The sequence below is a fragment of the Saprolegnia parasitica genome (assembly GCF_000151545.1).
Source record: "Saprolegnia parasitica CBS 223.65 unplaced genomic scaffold supercont2.61, whole genome shotgun sequence".
Classification (NCBI taxonomy): domain Eukaryota; phylum Oomycota; class Saprolegniomycetes; order Saprolegniales; family Saprolegniaceae; genus Saprolegnia; species Saprolegnia parasitica.
Window position 1 is genome coordinate 177,959 of NW_012156455.1, and position 12,620 is coordinate 190,578.

The 12,620-nt window shown below is 57.5% G+C and overlaps 6 protein-coding genes across 6 annotated transcripts; 2 read left to right on the plus strand and 4 right to left on the minus strand.

The window, feature by feature from the left end:
- Positions 1 to 307: 307 nt before the first annotated feature.
- Positions 308 to 1,542, minus strand: SPRG_11295 (hypothetical protein; the record flags this gene model as incomplete). The annotated part of the gene is made up of 6 exons (XM_012350106.1): positions 308 to 396; positions 448 to 553; positions 599 to 694; positions 740 to 899; positions 965 to 1,083; positions 1,129 to 1,542. 6 exons carry the CDS (start codon positions 1,540 to 1,542, stop codon positions 308 to 310), a joined length of 984 nt encoding a protein of 327 aa, XP_012205496.1.
- Positions 1,543 to 1,866: 324 nt separating this feature from the next.
- On the minus strand, positions 1,867 to 3,605 carry SPRG_11296 (hypothetical protein). The gene is made up of 5 exons (XM_012350107.1): positions 3,155 to 3,605; positions 2,944 to 3,104; positions 2,527 to 2,893; positions 2,264 to 2,473; positions 1,867 to 2,218 (listed from the first exon to the last, which is right to left on the minus strand). Exons 1-5 carry the CDS (start codon positions 3,572 to 3,574, stop codon positions 2,000 to 2,002), a joined length of 1,377 nt encoding a protein of 458 aa, XP_012205497.1. The 5' UTR covers positions 3,575 to 3,605; the 3' UTR covers positions 1,867 to 1,999.
- A 324-nt stretch (positions 3,606 to 3,929) lies between these two features.
- On the minus strand, positions 3,930 to 6,233 carry SPRG_11297 (hypothetical protein). The gene is made up of 3 exons (XM_012350108.1): positions 4,382 to 6,233; positions 4,197 to 4,330; positions 3,930 to 4,144 (listed from the first exon to the last, which is right to left on the minus strand). Exon 1 carries the CDS (start codon positions 6,203 to 6,205, stop codon positions 4,409 to 4,411), a length of 1,797 nt encoding a protein of 598 aa, XP_012205498.1. The 5' UTR covers positions 6,206 to 6,233; the 3' UTR covers positions 3,930 to 4,144; positions 4,197 to 4,330; positions 4,382 to 4,408.
- A 519-nt stretch (positions 6,234 to 6,752) lies between these two features.
- On the plus strand, positions 6,753 to 7,263 carry SPRG_11298 (hypothetical protein). Its single transcript, XM_012350109.1, has 4 exons — positions 6,753 to 6,809; positions 6,859 to 6,899; positions 6,948 to 7,075; positions 7,126 to 7,263. The coding sequence occupies exons 1-4, from the start codon at positions 6,779 to 6,781 to the stop codon at positions 7,214 to 7,216; spliced, it is 291 nt and encodes a 96-aa protein (XP_012205499.1). The 5' UTR covers positions 6,753 to 6,778; the 3' UTR covers positions 7,217 to 7,263.
- Positions 7,264 to 7,764: 501 nt separating this feature from the next.
- On the minus strand, positions 7,765 to 8,509 carry SPRG_11299 (hypothetical protein; the record flags this gene model as incomplete). Its single annotated transcript, XM_012350110.1, has 4 exons — positions 7,765 to 8,224; positions 8,273 to 8,291; positions 8,354 to 8,455; positions 8,503 to 8,509. The coding sequence occupies 4 exons, from the start codon at positions 8,507 to 8,509 to the stop codon at positions 7,852 to 7,854; spliced, it is 501 nt and encodes a 166-aa protein (XP_012205500.1). The 3' UTR covers positions 7,765 to 7,851.
- A 2,087-nt stretch (positions 8,510 to 10,596) lies between these two features.
- On the plus strand, positions 10,597 to 11,865 carry SPRG_11300 (hypothetical protein; the record flags this gene model as incomplete). The annotated part of the gene is made up of 2 exons (XM_012350111.1): positions 10,597 to 10,812; positions 10,867 to 11,865. The coding sequence occupies 2 exons, from the start codon at positions 10,597 to 10,599 to the stop codon at positions 11,863 to 11,865; spliced, it is 1,215 nt and encodes a 404-aa protein (XP_012205501.1).
- Between the last annotated feature and the right edge of the window lie 755 nt (positions 11,866 to 12,620).

The following is a 12,620-nucleotide window of genomic DNA, read 5'->3' on the forward strand; positions in this document are numbered from 1 at the left end:
CTATCGCAAGGAGCTGCTCCTCGCGCACGCGGCCACGTTGGGACACGCCACGGGCTGTCACTGGACGAGCACTGCGATGGCGTGCGCACACATCCACGCTGCACCTGTGCAAGCAAGCAAAGCACAGTGGCACCCGCTCGGTGCATTTCGCGATCGTATCTACAGTACTACACTTGTTGTAGACCAAACCGGTCGCAGGGAAATGGACAGAATTGTCAACGTCACGACGATCAACAAATCCTTTGATCAGCAAATTATATTAGTGCAAACGGTCGCCTCCGACATACTCTATTGTCCGCAAAAACGACTAGACCGACTGGACAAAGCGATCGTCGGGCGGACGCCGCGCGCAAAACTCCGACCAGCCGGGCGACTCGAGCAGCATCGGCTCCGCAACTACGGCACACACTGCATGAGATGATCATCTTTCGTGCGCTGTCGACGTACAGATCGGACGCGGGCTGCCGTCAATCTCGTGGCGCACGTAGCACGTCAGGCACACGCGGTGTCGTGATGTCTTGGTGATCCGCCGGGTGCATTTCTTGCACAAAATCTATGAACGTCATCGTCTAGCGCCACCGCACGGGGCCAAACAAACCTGGTGGCACGTCTCGCACAGGGTTGGGCGCCGCAAGAGGTGGAACGCCTGCATGCAGTACGTGCACGCGGTCCTGTCGCCGCACGACGTCGACGCCTACACCATGTTCCTGCCGCACGTGTCATTGTTGCAAGAAATTACAAAGTCGTCGGGCCGCCACGTCGAGGCCGAGACGCTAATCTTGCGCGGAAGCACGTGGAAATGCACATAGATGCGCTCGTTGAGCGTATCAAAGTGCCGGAGGAGGCCAGCGCACACCGACTTGGTCGCATACCGCGACGCGAACGAGTGTCCGTGGTCGCTTTGCAGCAGCATGTGCGCTCGTGCGGATGGCGCTCATGGACAACCGTGAGCCCTGACTTGTACAAATGACCGCGCACAAAACCATGCGTCGCGACCAGCGACGGGGCGCAGCGGTGGTCGATCGAGTGCACGCAGCGCGCAAAGCCGGGAACGCCGTCCCGTCCGACATACGAGTCCATGTACTAGGACGGAAAAGTGAGCCAAGAAAACGACGACGAGCGTACTACCTCGATGACGACCACGTCGCGCGGCTTGACCCACGGCAGCGTCGAGGGCAGGAGCAGCCAGCGCACCGCCACGTAATGGTACGGGCGACCCGCGGACGGCAATTCGAGCGTGTACAGGACGGACGTGAGGAGGCAGTGGAAGGTGCGGCAGTACACGTCGTTGGCCTCGGTCGCTGTGATGTGATAGGTCGCGATCGCGTCCAGATTCGTGTGCTTGACGAGCGTCGAGGCGTGGAACGAGATGCGGTCGTCGACGTCCGGGTGGCGCGCCGGGAGCTGGACCGCGGCGTGGCGGTTGCGGTCGAGGCGCGCGGTCGTGTCAATGAGATCGCAAAAGGCCGACGCGCCGAGGGACACGAGCGACGCTTGCTCGTCGACCGAGAGCATCGGCAGGTGGAACACGGGCACGTGCATCGATATGGTCTCAAAGGCAAAGTGACGGGTCAGTTCCACACCGTCTGCTGGACCGATAATAATTGAACAACATAAAAAGGCGATGCTAGTCATTTGTTTTATTTACAGTACGACGACCAGCGTACTAATCGGCCTCGAACTGCCACTTTGCGCAGGACAGGCAGAGGTCGCTGCTGACCCCTTGGCCCCGTGGATGTTCCTCTCCGACATACAAACTGCAAGTATACGACACGATCATGGCACTGGGTGTTTACGATCCATACGAGCGTTGCCAAGGTTTTACTAGCGCGTTGCCATGGTGCAGACGGACGAGCCGCGTCCAGGGAGGAGGGAGAATCCTCCCAGCGTGCCACTCTGAGTCACTCTTCCACGCCGCTTTGCACGCAGTTCCTACTCTGCTTCAATGCCATCAAAAACGGATCTCTCCGACATCTTGGGCGTCTTGACGTTAACTCGCTTAGGCATCCAATTCGAACTGGATGCGGAGGTTCAGCGAGATGTCGCCCACAAAGACCGGGTCCGTGATCGTCACGTGCTTGCCATCCTCGACGAGATCCTTGATCGGCACATCCAGGTTGGCCTTGGTCGCCTCGTAGAGCGACGGTGGCTTGGGCATAAAGAGGCTCTTCTTTTCAGCGACGAGCGCCGGGCTCTTGAGGCGATACGTCTCCGACACCTGCCATCGATTCAAATAAGATCCAACGGGCTCAAGATGACGTACGGTCGCGATCACATCCTTGAGAAGCGTGTCGGGGTGCACGCGCAACACATGGCTCTCCGTCGCACACACGCCGCAGAAGCGCTTCTTCTCGTATTCAAACGTGTGGCTGTAGATACCCGTCGCACCCATGTGCATGTGGTAGTTGTGCATCGTCTGGCTGCAGTAGCTCATGGCCTTCAGCGCTTCGTTGACACACATGGCCGAGATCACCTACACAGATATAATATGACCATCCTGCTCCATACGCATTGGCTGCATCGTACCGCGTTGGTCGACGCGACGGCAGGGATGATGTTCTTGACGACGCCCAGCGTCAAGGCGTACGTGACGCCCGGGATGTCGTATTTTTCGGCGCGCTCGAGCGCCCGCTGGTAGACCCACTGCATGTGCTCGGGCGAGTCCGTGTCCATCTTGGTGTCCGGAAACTCCTTCTCCCAGAGGATGACCGACGCGTACGCGACGCAGTGCGCAGGCTGGCGCGGCGTCTCGGCGATCGTGCACATCGGGAACGACGTCGGCGGCGGGAATGCGTCGAGCGAGCACTCAAAGCACGACGTGATGCGCGGAAGGATCACGCGCGCTTGGCCCTTGAAGCCTTCGGTACCGCCGTCAATGAACGGAATGATCGTGCTATAATGAAGGGTTCAGCACCCATCGATAGGCGACTGCAACCCGCGTACCTCGGGTCAATGTCGCCGTCCTCGTCCATCTCGACGAGCGAGACGAGCACCGAGTTGACGAAGCGTCGGGCGTCAATGTTGTCGAGGCCCGAGATGACGAGGCGAAAGTCGCTGTAGAAATCACCGTCAAACGTGCGGAGATCGCAGTGGTGGGGCGTGACCTGCAAGCTCCATGAGTTTCCATGCACAAGGCGCTGCACGAATGTCGTACCGTCACGCCCTTGACGCGCTGCATGATAAACTTGGCGGCCACCAGCGCCTTGGGTTGCCCGACATCGGCCCGGCGGAAGAGGAATTGGCGGTTGAGGTTCGAGATGTCGATCGTGTCCATGTCGACGACGTGGATGTTCTTGAAGCCCGAGAACGCGAGGTCCTTGAGGATCTCGCAGCCAAGGCCGCCGGCACCGAGCACGAGCACCTTGGCCTCGGTCTTTAGAAAGTCCACAGTCGCGGTCCCCGGGACGAACTCGCCCATGCCCATGGCCTCGTTGGTCTCGTTGCCAAAGGGCGAAGGGCGCAGGAGGAGGCGGTGCAGGTCCCAGTCGCGCTCCGATGGCTGGCGGCTCACGTACATGTTCAGCTTGCGGGTCTTGGTCGGGGATGGGCTGGAGACGGCCGGACGCGTCGTCATTCACCAAGAAGAGTGAGCAGGTCCTCCTTGGGTTTTTTCACAATCCCACGCCCAAGTCGGTTTATCCGGCGTATCCGGATAACCCCCACCGCTCGTTTTGCGATCTTCGAGCGACAGGACGTGACCAAGCTCTGGTCTGGCAGGCCAGCACACTTCGTGGCCGATGGACAGAGCTTGTCGCCATGGGCAACAGGATGTGGACAGAGCAGGTACTAGTACACGCTGTACAGGCAGCCCGACGAAAATGAGCATGCATTGGGCCACGCCATTACGGATCAAGCGCGCGCTCTCGGACAGACAGACGGCGACATCGCCCATGACCAGCATCGCATATCAAGCACCATGAAGACACAGACGCAGAGGAACAAGCTTGGAATAATATAGGCCCACGCCGTGCGCGGGCGTGGCCAGCTTAAAAGTCGTATTGGTCAAAGTTGTAGTAGACGCGTTGGCCGGTGGGCGGGAGAAACTTCATGTTGGGCGCGTCGAGGCTGCGCACTTGGACGTTCGGTCGCTCGAGCGTCACAAACACCATGAGCCCCGTCTCGTAAAAGTTGTTGCACTTGACGCCTACGCATTGGCGCATGAGCCATCGTCCACGCATCGTTGCGATCCTCTCGACCTGTAAAGTAAAAGGGCTGGAGCTGCTGGTTGTGGGCAAACTGCACCGTGCCTTCTTGGCGGTTGAAGAGGAGCGAGACCGTGTCGCCGCTCTTGAACGGGCTTTTCTCGTAGCGCAGCATAAAATTGCGGTGCCTACATTGCAGCAGCCGTCACGAGAGAACCTTCGTCGCATCGCATGCATACCCGTCGTCGTTGGTCGGGTACATGGTCTCACGCCCGACCAAGAACTCGAGGCCGTTGCGCCAGCAGAGCACGGGGAAGTCCAGGTTCGTGTCCACAAAGCGCGCCGAGACGCGCGTCTTGGGGTACTCGCTCGGCTCGACGAGCCCGAGCGAGACGACCTGCGAGTTTTCGTACTGATCGACTTGGGGGAACTGAGCTCAAACTGCACGACGATCGAGTTGGGACTCGACGGCGCAAAGATGTCGTCGCCGACCATCGCGTTGACATACATGTTGTGCCGGGCCGAGATCGAAAAACTTGGCCTTGCTGCAGAATCTGCGCGTGCTTCATATAGAAGAGGAACCGCCGGTACTTGAGGTGCGCCGGAATGAGCTCTTGCTGCTGCTTGCGCTTCTTGATCGCGTCCGTGCGGGCCTTGAGCGGTCCTGGTGCCACGCACGCATTGAGTTCGGTGAGCATATGATCGAGCGACGTTGACGGCGGGTGCGTGATCGCGATCGCCATGATCGAGTTGGACTGGACACCCTTGTGTACGGTAGCGTAGCGAGAGCCAAAGACGTTGAGCTCGATCGACTGCCACCCTTTTGCCGAGATGTACTTGCTTAAATGCGGAAACACCACATCGGCGTTGAAGCTGCGCGAACCGTCGACCATGCACTCGCTCTCCGTGTCGGGGATCGAGGGCGAGACGCCGTCGTTGTAGGACGGCACGCCGTCGGTCGTCGCCGTTTCCTCGTCGTCCGCGTCCTCGTCGTCCTCATCCTCGTCCGCGTACGGGTCGTACTCGTCTTCGGCCGACTCAAAGTACCGCCGGCAGTGCTGGTCTGCCGACTCCAAGTAGCGCTGGAGCGAACCCATGTGCTTGAAATGGCGGTGCACGATGCGTTCGCCTGAGAGCACCATCATGTGGTGGTGCGCCTGCCGGCCAATGCTCACTTGGCCGCCGTTGGAGATAAACTTGGAGAGGTATGGAAACCACGCCTCGACCGACGACGTCTCGGTGTTGACGTGCGCCGGCGGGTGCGCAATGGGCAAGTGGCGCTCAATGACGGCGTCTTCGCCGGGCATGAGCGTCATCGGCGCCTTGGTCAAGTGCAAATCAAACATGTGCGGGTGGCCAAAGTCGGGGCACACGATCGAGATGGTGCCATCGCGCTGCTGCTTGAGCACTTGCGCGACGATCGCGTCCTTGCGGGGCATCGTGCCGTTGATCGAGAGCTTGGGCGTCCGGTCAAAGAAGAGGTGGCGCCGCAAATGGGAAATGAGCATCTCAAATGTGCACATGTACGAGACGAGGAGCTGGTGCCGGTCGCCCAGGTACGTGAGCTGGTACCGGCTGTGCATGTTCTGGAACGCGTGCAGCCAGTCCGGCGTCGAGAGCTGGCAGTACGCCAGCACGTCCGCATCCGTGCACGGCGTGGCTTCGAGGGCCGCGGCTTCGCGGTCGTACTCTGCGTTCTTCCACCACACTCCGCCGTCGTCGGCGACGCCAAAGTAGTGCTTGTTGAGATACGCTTGGCGCAGCGCACATCGGCGGCGCTCTATCAAGCGCGGTACGGTAGCCTCGCGCACAATGTCGTGGAACGGGAGCCCGGCGCGGATGCGCTTGCTCGTAAACGCGAGCGCGCAGAGGCTGCTCGGATCGAAGAGGCGCCATTTCTTGAGCTCGATAATGATGAGGGCAAGCACGTCTTCGCCCACGCCGGAGGCTGCATTGGCAGCCGTCTTCTTTGAAGTTGCATTCTTCTTGGTGGTCGCGGTCTTGCGCGCCTTGGGCTCGGCGAGCGGCTCCTTGGCCCGGCGCTTTCTCGGCTCCCGCTGCATTGGCGTTCTTTGCGACTCAAACGGCCTATTCGGCGTCCAAAAATCCGACTGTTACTCACCACCCTTTGATCTCGATGCAATGGACCGCTTTACATACAAATGCTCATATCAAACCATTGCATCGGAACAGCGAGTATTTTTAGACCAGGAATAGTCCGAAATAGACGTAAAATTCGGACTCGATCCTCAATGTTTTGACGGAAAAAGCCAGGCGGCGTGTCCACTTCATTGCGATGCGCCAAGGAGCCATCTCCATTCTCCTCACGCCTGCACGGCTTATATCTCATCGCCCGGGCACGCGTGGGAGGGTCTCGAGGCGATGAAAATACCTTGTACGGCCCCACTGCGTACGAAAAGAGCCTTAATTTACATCGCAGTCAGTGCACTGAATCGCGGGCATAGACATCGCAAGCCTCGTCCCGACGCGATCGGTGACGCAACGACGCCATCGCTTTCTTTCTCGCGGTGTCCATTATCCGGATGTCCGGATCGAACCACATTATCCGGACTTGTATCCGGATGTATTTTTTGCCGGTTTGTGGTGTTGGATTTTCTTGGCGACGATCAAGCGAGATGGCGTCGTACCTGCAAGAGATGGTGGACCGTACGTCATGACGACGCGGTGCGCAGCCTCATGGCCTCTTCTTATGTAGACATGGTCTCCGTGACGACGAACGACGGGCGCAACTTTGTGGTAGGCGTCGCGAGAAGAGAGCTCGCTAGCTCACGCCGAGATGGGTAGGGCACGCTCAAGGGCTACGACCAGTGCATCAACATCGTGCTCGACGACAGCTTCGAGCGTATTTATTCCGCCAAGGCCGACGTGCAAGTGGTCGACTTGGGCTTATATATTGTGCGTGGCGACAACATGTACGCGATCTTCGTTCTCGGGCACCACCGATGGCGCATTCTTGCTGTAGCGCCTTGATCGGGGAAGTCGAGCCCAACATCAAGCAGCAAACGCAAGGCGACAATGCGCGCGCAGAGCCGATGAAGCCCGTGACGCATTGAATCGATAAAGACCGCGTAAAGTCTCGAAGCGTTGCGAGCCACATCTCCACCGTCTGTGCATCTGCGAGCCATTGCGTGGCTACTTTAGGAGATGCGTGGTTTTGTGCTGTAGCGCCGGAACGTCGTCAGCGACGAGCCCCAGTGCACTGCAGGTGGGACATGGTCGCCCGGGTACAACTAGTAGTTTGGCACCCGATCCGCAGCAGGACAGAGACGTTATGGCGCCGTTCTGCATATTCAAGTGGCATTCGCAGGAATATAAACGACCGTCTTGCATAGAGGTGGGGTGAAGTTCCGCCGAGTTGTAGCCGCTTGCTCAACCGCACCGTCGTGAGCGTCACCACAGCCTTCTCGAAAAGACCACGCCACCAGAAGGGAGTAGCATTCGCTCATTTTGGAACCCTTCCAGAGCGACCTAGCATTTCCGTCAAAGTGTAGGATGTTTATGCTTACTCGTACATTGCGTTGTGTGTCTTCGACTGAAGTACTAGTAGTAGTACATGGTCGCACAGGACTCGAATAGTGCTTGTAAACGACCAATTGCTGGTATAACGTTATATTTGAATTTAAATTAATAGATAGTTCTCCAGCGGTAGAGTGAGAAGCGGGCTTGTAATAGGAAGGCGAGAGACGACTTAGAGACACGGCGGCACCAACGACGGCTGAAGATGGCCCTTGTCGTGCAAATAAGATTCGAGGATCGAGCGTCGCGTCGACGGATGGTGGCGAGGCGATTTCATCGGAAGAGGTCGATGGGCGGGTGGCGCAAGCGGAGGTTTAGGGTAACCCAGCAGCAAGCTTGGTGGTAGCTTGCGAGGCTTGGTCGTCTTGCGACCGAGCCACTCAAAGATGCACGCGCGATACGGGCGCATGGCGCGCTCGCCGAGACCTTCAATGTCATGGGCCATGAGGTCGTCCGGCGGTGCGATGCAGCCCACGTGGTACCAGCGCATCAAAATGTAGCCGTCCATGTGCGTGTAAATGATGCCAATGCGCACCGTGTCAATCCTACAGGCATCGCATAAGCGTCGCGATGGCAACCAAGGCGGCACGTACCGCTTGTGGCAGGTGCGACCTACAAGTCAAGTAGAAATTCATGAGCCTTCAAAGCTGCCACGACACCCGAAGGGTACATACAGGTGGGGTGTCGCGACGCTGGTGGGCACACGAGCACGGTGCTGTTGCGGGACCAGGACGCATCCGAGCTCGACGGCGTCTGGATATCGTAGCACATAAAGTCTACGGTCCGCGATGAGCTCCATGCTCCGGTTCGTTTGGTACCGTACTCGTCATGCAGCCAACTAAGAACTGGGTCGAAATGATCGTATCTCGGCCGCTTCTGCTCGAGGATGGAAATTCGAAACTGATTGTGTTTGAGGTGGGACGCAAAATATAATGCCACCATCGCGTTTATACTTGGCATGAGTATAGATAAGGTGTGCGCGTATTTTATTGCAGACGGCGCATACAAGCCGTTGAGCGTCCAAACGCGTTTTTATTATTCGGCTCTAGGATCGCGTTTTAATACCATTATTTTTATACAATTCATGTATTATTATGCGGCATGAATTATTTGACTCTGAAACGGTATGCCACAGGATAAAATACGTCTTATTTTAAATTCATGTGAAGTATATTTTTATCAATTTTGTGGTCTCACGGCACTATTTTTATGACGATTTTAGCCTTTGATGTAGCACTTTGGGTTTGAAAACGCACCCAAAAATCAGCGGGGCCGTTTCACGAATCTTTCCTCGCCGCGGATTGCGCCACGTATGTGCACGCAAGCGAGTGGCCATGCGAGAGAGGACTAGAACAAAGGCTCGCGATACAGCGGTCATGGCGCACCTCGACGTCGGACCGTCGATCTCGCGCAGTCACGCAGTCGCCATTGGTATGTGGGTGGCACACACTGTCGGGAGGGATGGGTTCAAGTATTGGGACGAAATGTACGGTGTAAATCCTCTTCAAGCAATGCAACTCGTCTGGTTCACTGACGCGTGTGGCATGTCCCATCGGGTGCAATTGCCGCCGCGATAACCGGCGTGTACTATGGTTCAACGCGCCAAGATACTCGTCGTCTCGGCATGCCACGTCGTGTCCATGCCACCACCAACTGTGTGAGGGTCCTCGCGGCTCCCCACCGCGTCCTCCTCAGTATACTATAGTTGCCTCCCGCAGCTAATCAGGTCAAAGAGAAAAAGTAGCTGCCGACCATGCTTGGAGTAGCGTCGCCCACGCCCCTAAATGGTTTTTATGTGCTCAACAGTGCCGTTGGCTTCCCATCGCACATGCAAATCCCTGCGATAGGTGAGACGACAGCGGTTCAGCCACTCGCTTGGTACATGTACCTCTACCGCGCCTGCCGACCCTCCTCCCTACCCATGGCGTCGCTTCCATGTTCTGCTACTCGTTCGATGCTTTGGGAAACATCGCAGCCCAGGTCGCTCATAGACGCACGCACCCAGCTGCCGCTTCGTTGGCGTCGCCTTCTCCTCATGACGAGATTTGCTCCGACCTTTTGAATCGACGCCAGGATGGGTCGTGGCTGCTTGTACTCCGAGTACGCGATGTTGCATCGTCGCCAAACAACCTTCGTCGTCCATGTGGTTTGAGCCTGGAACGTTAGCCGCAGCAAACGCACTGCACATGCTACCACCACCAGCGTGTTGTTGGCGGCTTGTGGTCAGTGAAGTCGGTGATTGCTAGTTCAATGACGCCAGGGATGCGATGCATCAACTCGAGTAGTCGATCGCTCAAGCGTCTCATGCTCCATGCGAGAATTGGAACAGACTTGACTCGAGCACGACACCCAATGCTCAATATGTCCACCTGCCACTACTACAGTTTGCCTTTTGTCTTGTCGAGCTAGGCTCGCCCACGATTGTCCTCCACCAATTGCACTCGTAGCGCCGGAAAATTTGAAATCAATTTGATCCGCTCCGGGAATTCGAACGCCGCTGCCAGAATGGTGTTCCTTCGTATCGTCTCGTCGACCATTGAAACGCGGCGGCACGCCAGTGCTCGGCTGCGCGCTTAGGAAGCGCCTCTGACTGAAGTTGAACCATGTCCACGCCAACTTTTCGCGCCGAAAAATTCGGCGAGACCTCTAGGAATGCATCTATATCAATTCTCCCGTAAAATGATATGCTACGGGTTTTACCGGAAGACAGTCACCTATCCGGTTGCCACGTCATACGATGGGCCAAATATAGCGCGGCCATCGTTTCTCTCCATGATGCTCCTATACAGAGGTAGACAATGGTCTTTATATGCTCACAAAATGAAATAAAGTCACTAAAGCGGGGTCATTCTATAATAAGCCTTTTTGTATTGGCTCGTTTCCGGTGAATTCAGATATTTCGGCTCAGGTCGGCAACATGAGCAGCGACGAGGACATGATGGTCAAGATCGCGGTCAAGAACGTCTACGAGCGCAACCTGACGGTGGCCCTCGAGATGGAGTGCTCGAGCTCGATCCTGGCGCTCAAGGAAGCGCTCCAGGAGCGCATGGACGCAGAGCCCAAGCACCAGCGGCTCATCTTTGGCGGCAAGATTTGCGAAAACGTGCAGACGCTCGCGCAAGTGCTCAAGCGCGTACGTCGTCGCCGCCTCGCGACCGCCTTGGATCTCACGCATGCATGGATGTAGATGGAGCCGAATGAAGTGTACACGTTCCACTTGCTCGTGAGCAACCCCGAGAAGCCGGCGCCGACGCGAAGCCCGCCGACGTCGGCAGCAGCACCCGTCGCGTCGAGCCCCGCTGCTGTACCAGCAGCCCCGATGCCCGTTGCGCCGCCCACGATGGTCGCGCCCACTGCGTCGACGGCGACGTCGCCATTCACATTTCCGTTACCACAGATGCCTCCCGGTGCCGTGCCCCACATCGGCGCCGCGCCGTCCATGCCGCTGCCTTCCATGTTTCCGTTCCCTCCAACGTCGGCCGAGACGCCGTCGCCATGGCCGTGCTTCCCAGCGATGCCAGGGCTTCAGACCCTCCAGCTCCAGCATTATCTCGCGCAGCAGGAGACGCTGCTTTTGATGCAAATCCAGTTTCTCCGACACCTGCAAGAGTGCCAGCAGATCTACGGCGCGCACCAGCCATCGACGTCTACGTCACCGCTCACAAACATCTCGTCATTCACGACGCGGACGTTCACTGTGTACCGCGACGACGTTCCGGCCGCCGAAGCGCCGATGCCCCGCCGTCGGTTCGCCGCCATCCGCGCCGTCCTTATGCTGCTCGACTTGAAGCTCGCCGTCAAAATGGCCGTCATGATGTACATCATCGGGCAGGACCTCCCGCTGCCCCGGCTGTACTTGCTCATTGGCATCTCCAGCGTGATCTACCTCTACCTCACGGGCATCCTCAACAAGATCTACGACATGATCCAAGGCAACCACCCGGAAGCGCCGACGCCGATCCCGAATGCGGCCAACGACAACAACGATTTTGAGGTTCCGCCGGTGGAGAATCTGGCGCCGACAACCCCGTTTTTGACGATCCCAGCCGAAGGCGGCTGGTGGAAAGACCTTCAGATCTTTCTCATGGGCCTCCTCGTGTCGCTCTTGCCGTCGTGGCGCCCGCTCGCGACGCCGACGCCCAACGATCCGCCTGTCCCCGTCGTCGAGCCTGTCGGTCAAGAGTAAACAAAATGAAGAAAACTGCATGTTAAAAAAGATGTTGCACACGAAACGAGAAAGAAAACCCTTTGGCAGTAGTAGGTAGACCCATGTCTGCTAGTGCTGCATGATGCCACGAGCTTAGAGGCTGGCCATTTAGCCATTTGCAACGGCAACTACCGCCTTTGCATCTCGATTAGTAGACCGTACAACATGGAAGCGTCTAAAAGACTTCAAGTAGAATTTTTTGATTGGCTTCGTTCGGAATTTCTTCGATGTGTGACGTCAGTCACCTGAATGAGAGGAGTATTTGGTTACCGCTCGTATGCAGGTGACAATGGTCGACTTGGTTCGAGTTCGTGATCAAGCCACGCGAGTTCGAGCCCTCTACCAATGACATCAGTAAATCAGGCCCTTGAGGGTGTATACAGTGCAGATATCGACCAAAAGCGGGATCGTGTCGAGCGATGGCAGGCCCACGCATCCCTACCGTAGCAGGAGTGTCATTCATGTGCGATGATGCCATGGCTAGTTACGTCTGGCGCAGCCTCGGACATTCGCGACGCCGGACTGCCTGGTGGACACCGTCGGCAACCGCACCACGGTCAAGACGCCCAGTGCAGTGTCGGCGTCGCAAGGTTTTACGCTGGCCATCAACGCGAAGGCCGACATTGTGCCGGACGAGCTCAAGCAATATTGTTTCGAGCATGCCATCGATCACGCGATGAAGGCGTCAAGTCGCGTCGCGCATCTTCACGAAAGACGGGAAGCGGCTCTCCATC

What these genes read in the sequence shown, in the direction of transcription:
- SPRG_11296 (XM_012350107.1), bottom strand. Translation starts at nt 3,574, where the DNA reads ATGACGACGCGTCCGGCCGTCTCCAGCCCATCCCCGACCAAGACCCGC. An exon ending in CCGTCGCGTCGACCAACGCG is followed by an intron (nt 2,474 to 2,526) that starts GTACGATGCAGC and finishes ATATCTGTGTAG; the next exon opens with GTGATCTCGGCCATGTGTGT. An exon ending in TCAAGGATGTGATCGCGACC is followed by an intron (nt 2,219 to 2,263) that starts GTACGTCATCTT and finishes AATCGATGGCAG; the next exon opens with GTGTCGGAGACGTATCGCCT.
- SPRG_11297 (XM_012350108.1), bottom strand. Translation starts at nt 6,205, where the DNA reads ATGCAGCGGGAGCCGAGAAAGCGCCGGGCCAAGGAGCCGCTCGCCGAG.
- SPRG_11298 (XM_012350109.1), top strand. Translation starts at nt 6,779, where the DNA reads ATGGCGTCGTACCTGCAAGAGATGGTGGACC. An exon ending in CCTGCAAGAGATGGTGGACC is followed by an intron (nt 6,810 to 6,858) that starts GTACGTCATGAC and finishes CTTCTTATGTAG; the next exon opens with ACATGGTCTCCGTGACGACG. An exon ending in ATTGTGCGTGGCGACAACAT is followed by an intron (nt 7,076 to 7,125) that starts GTACGCGATCTT and finishes TTCTTGCTGTAG; the next exon opens with CGCCTTGATCGGGGAAGTCG.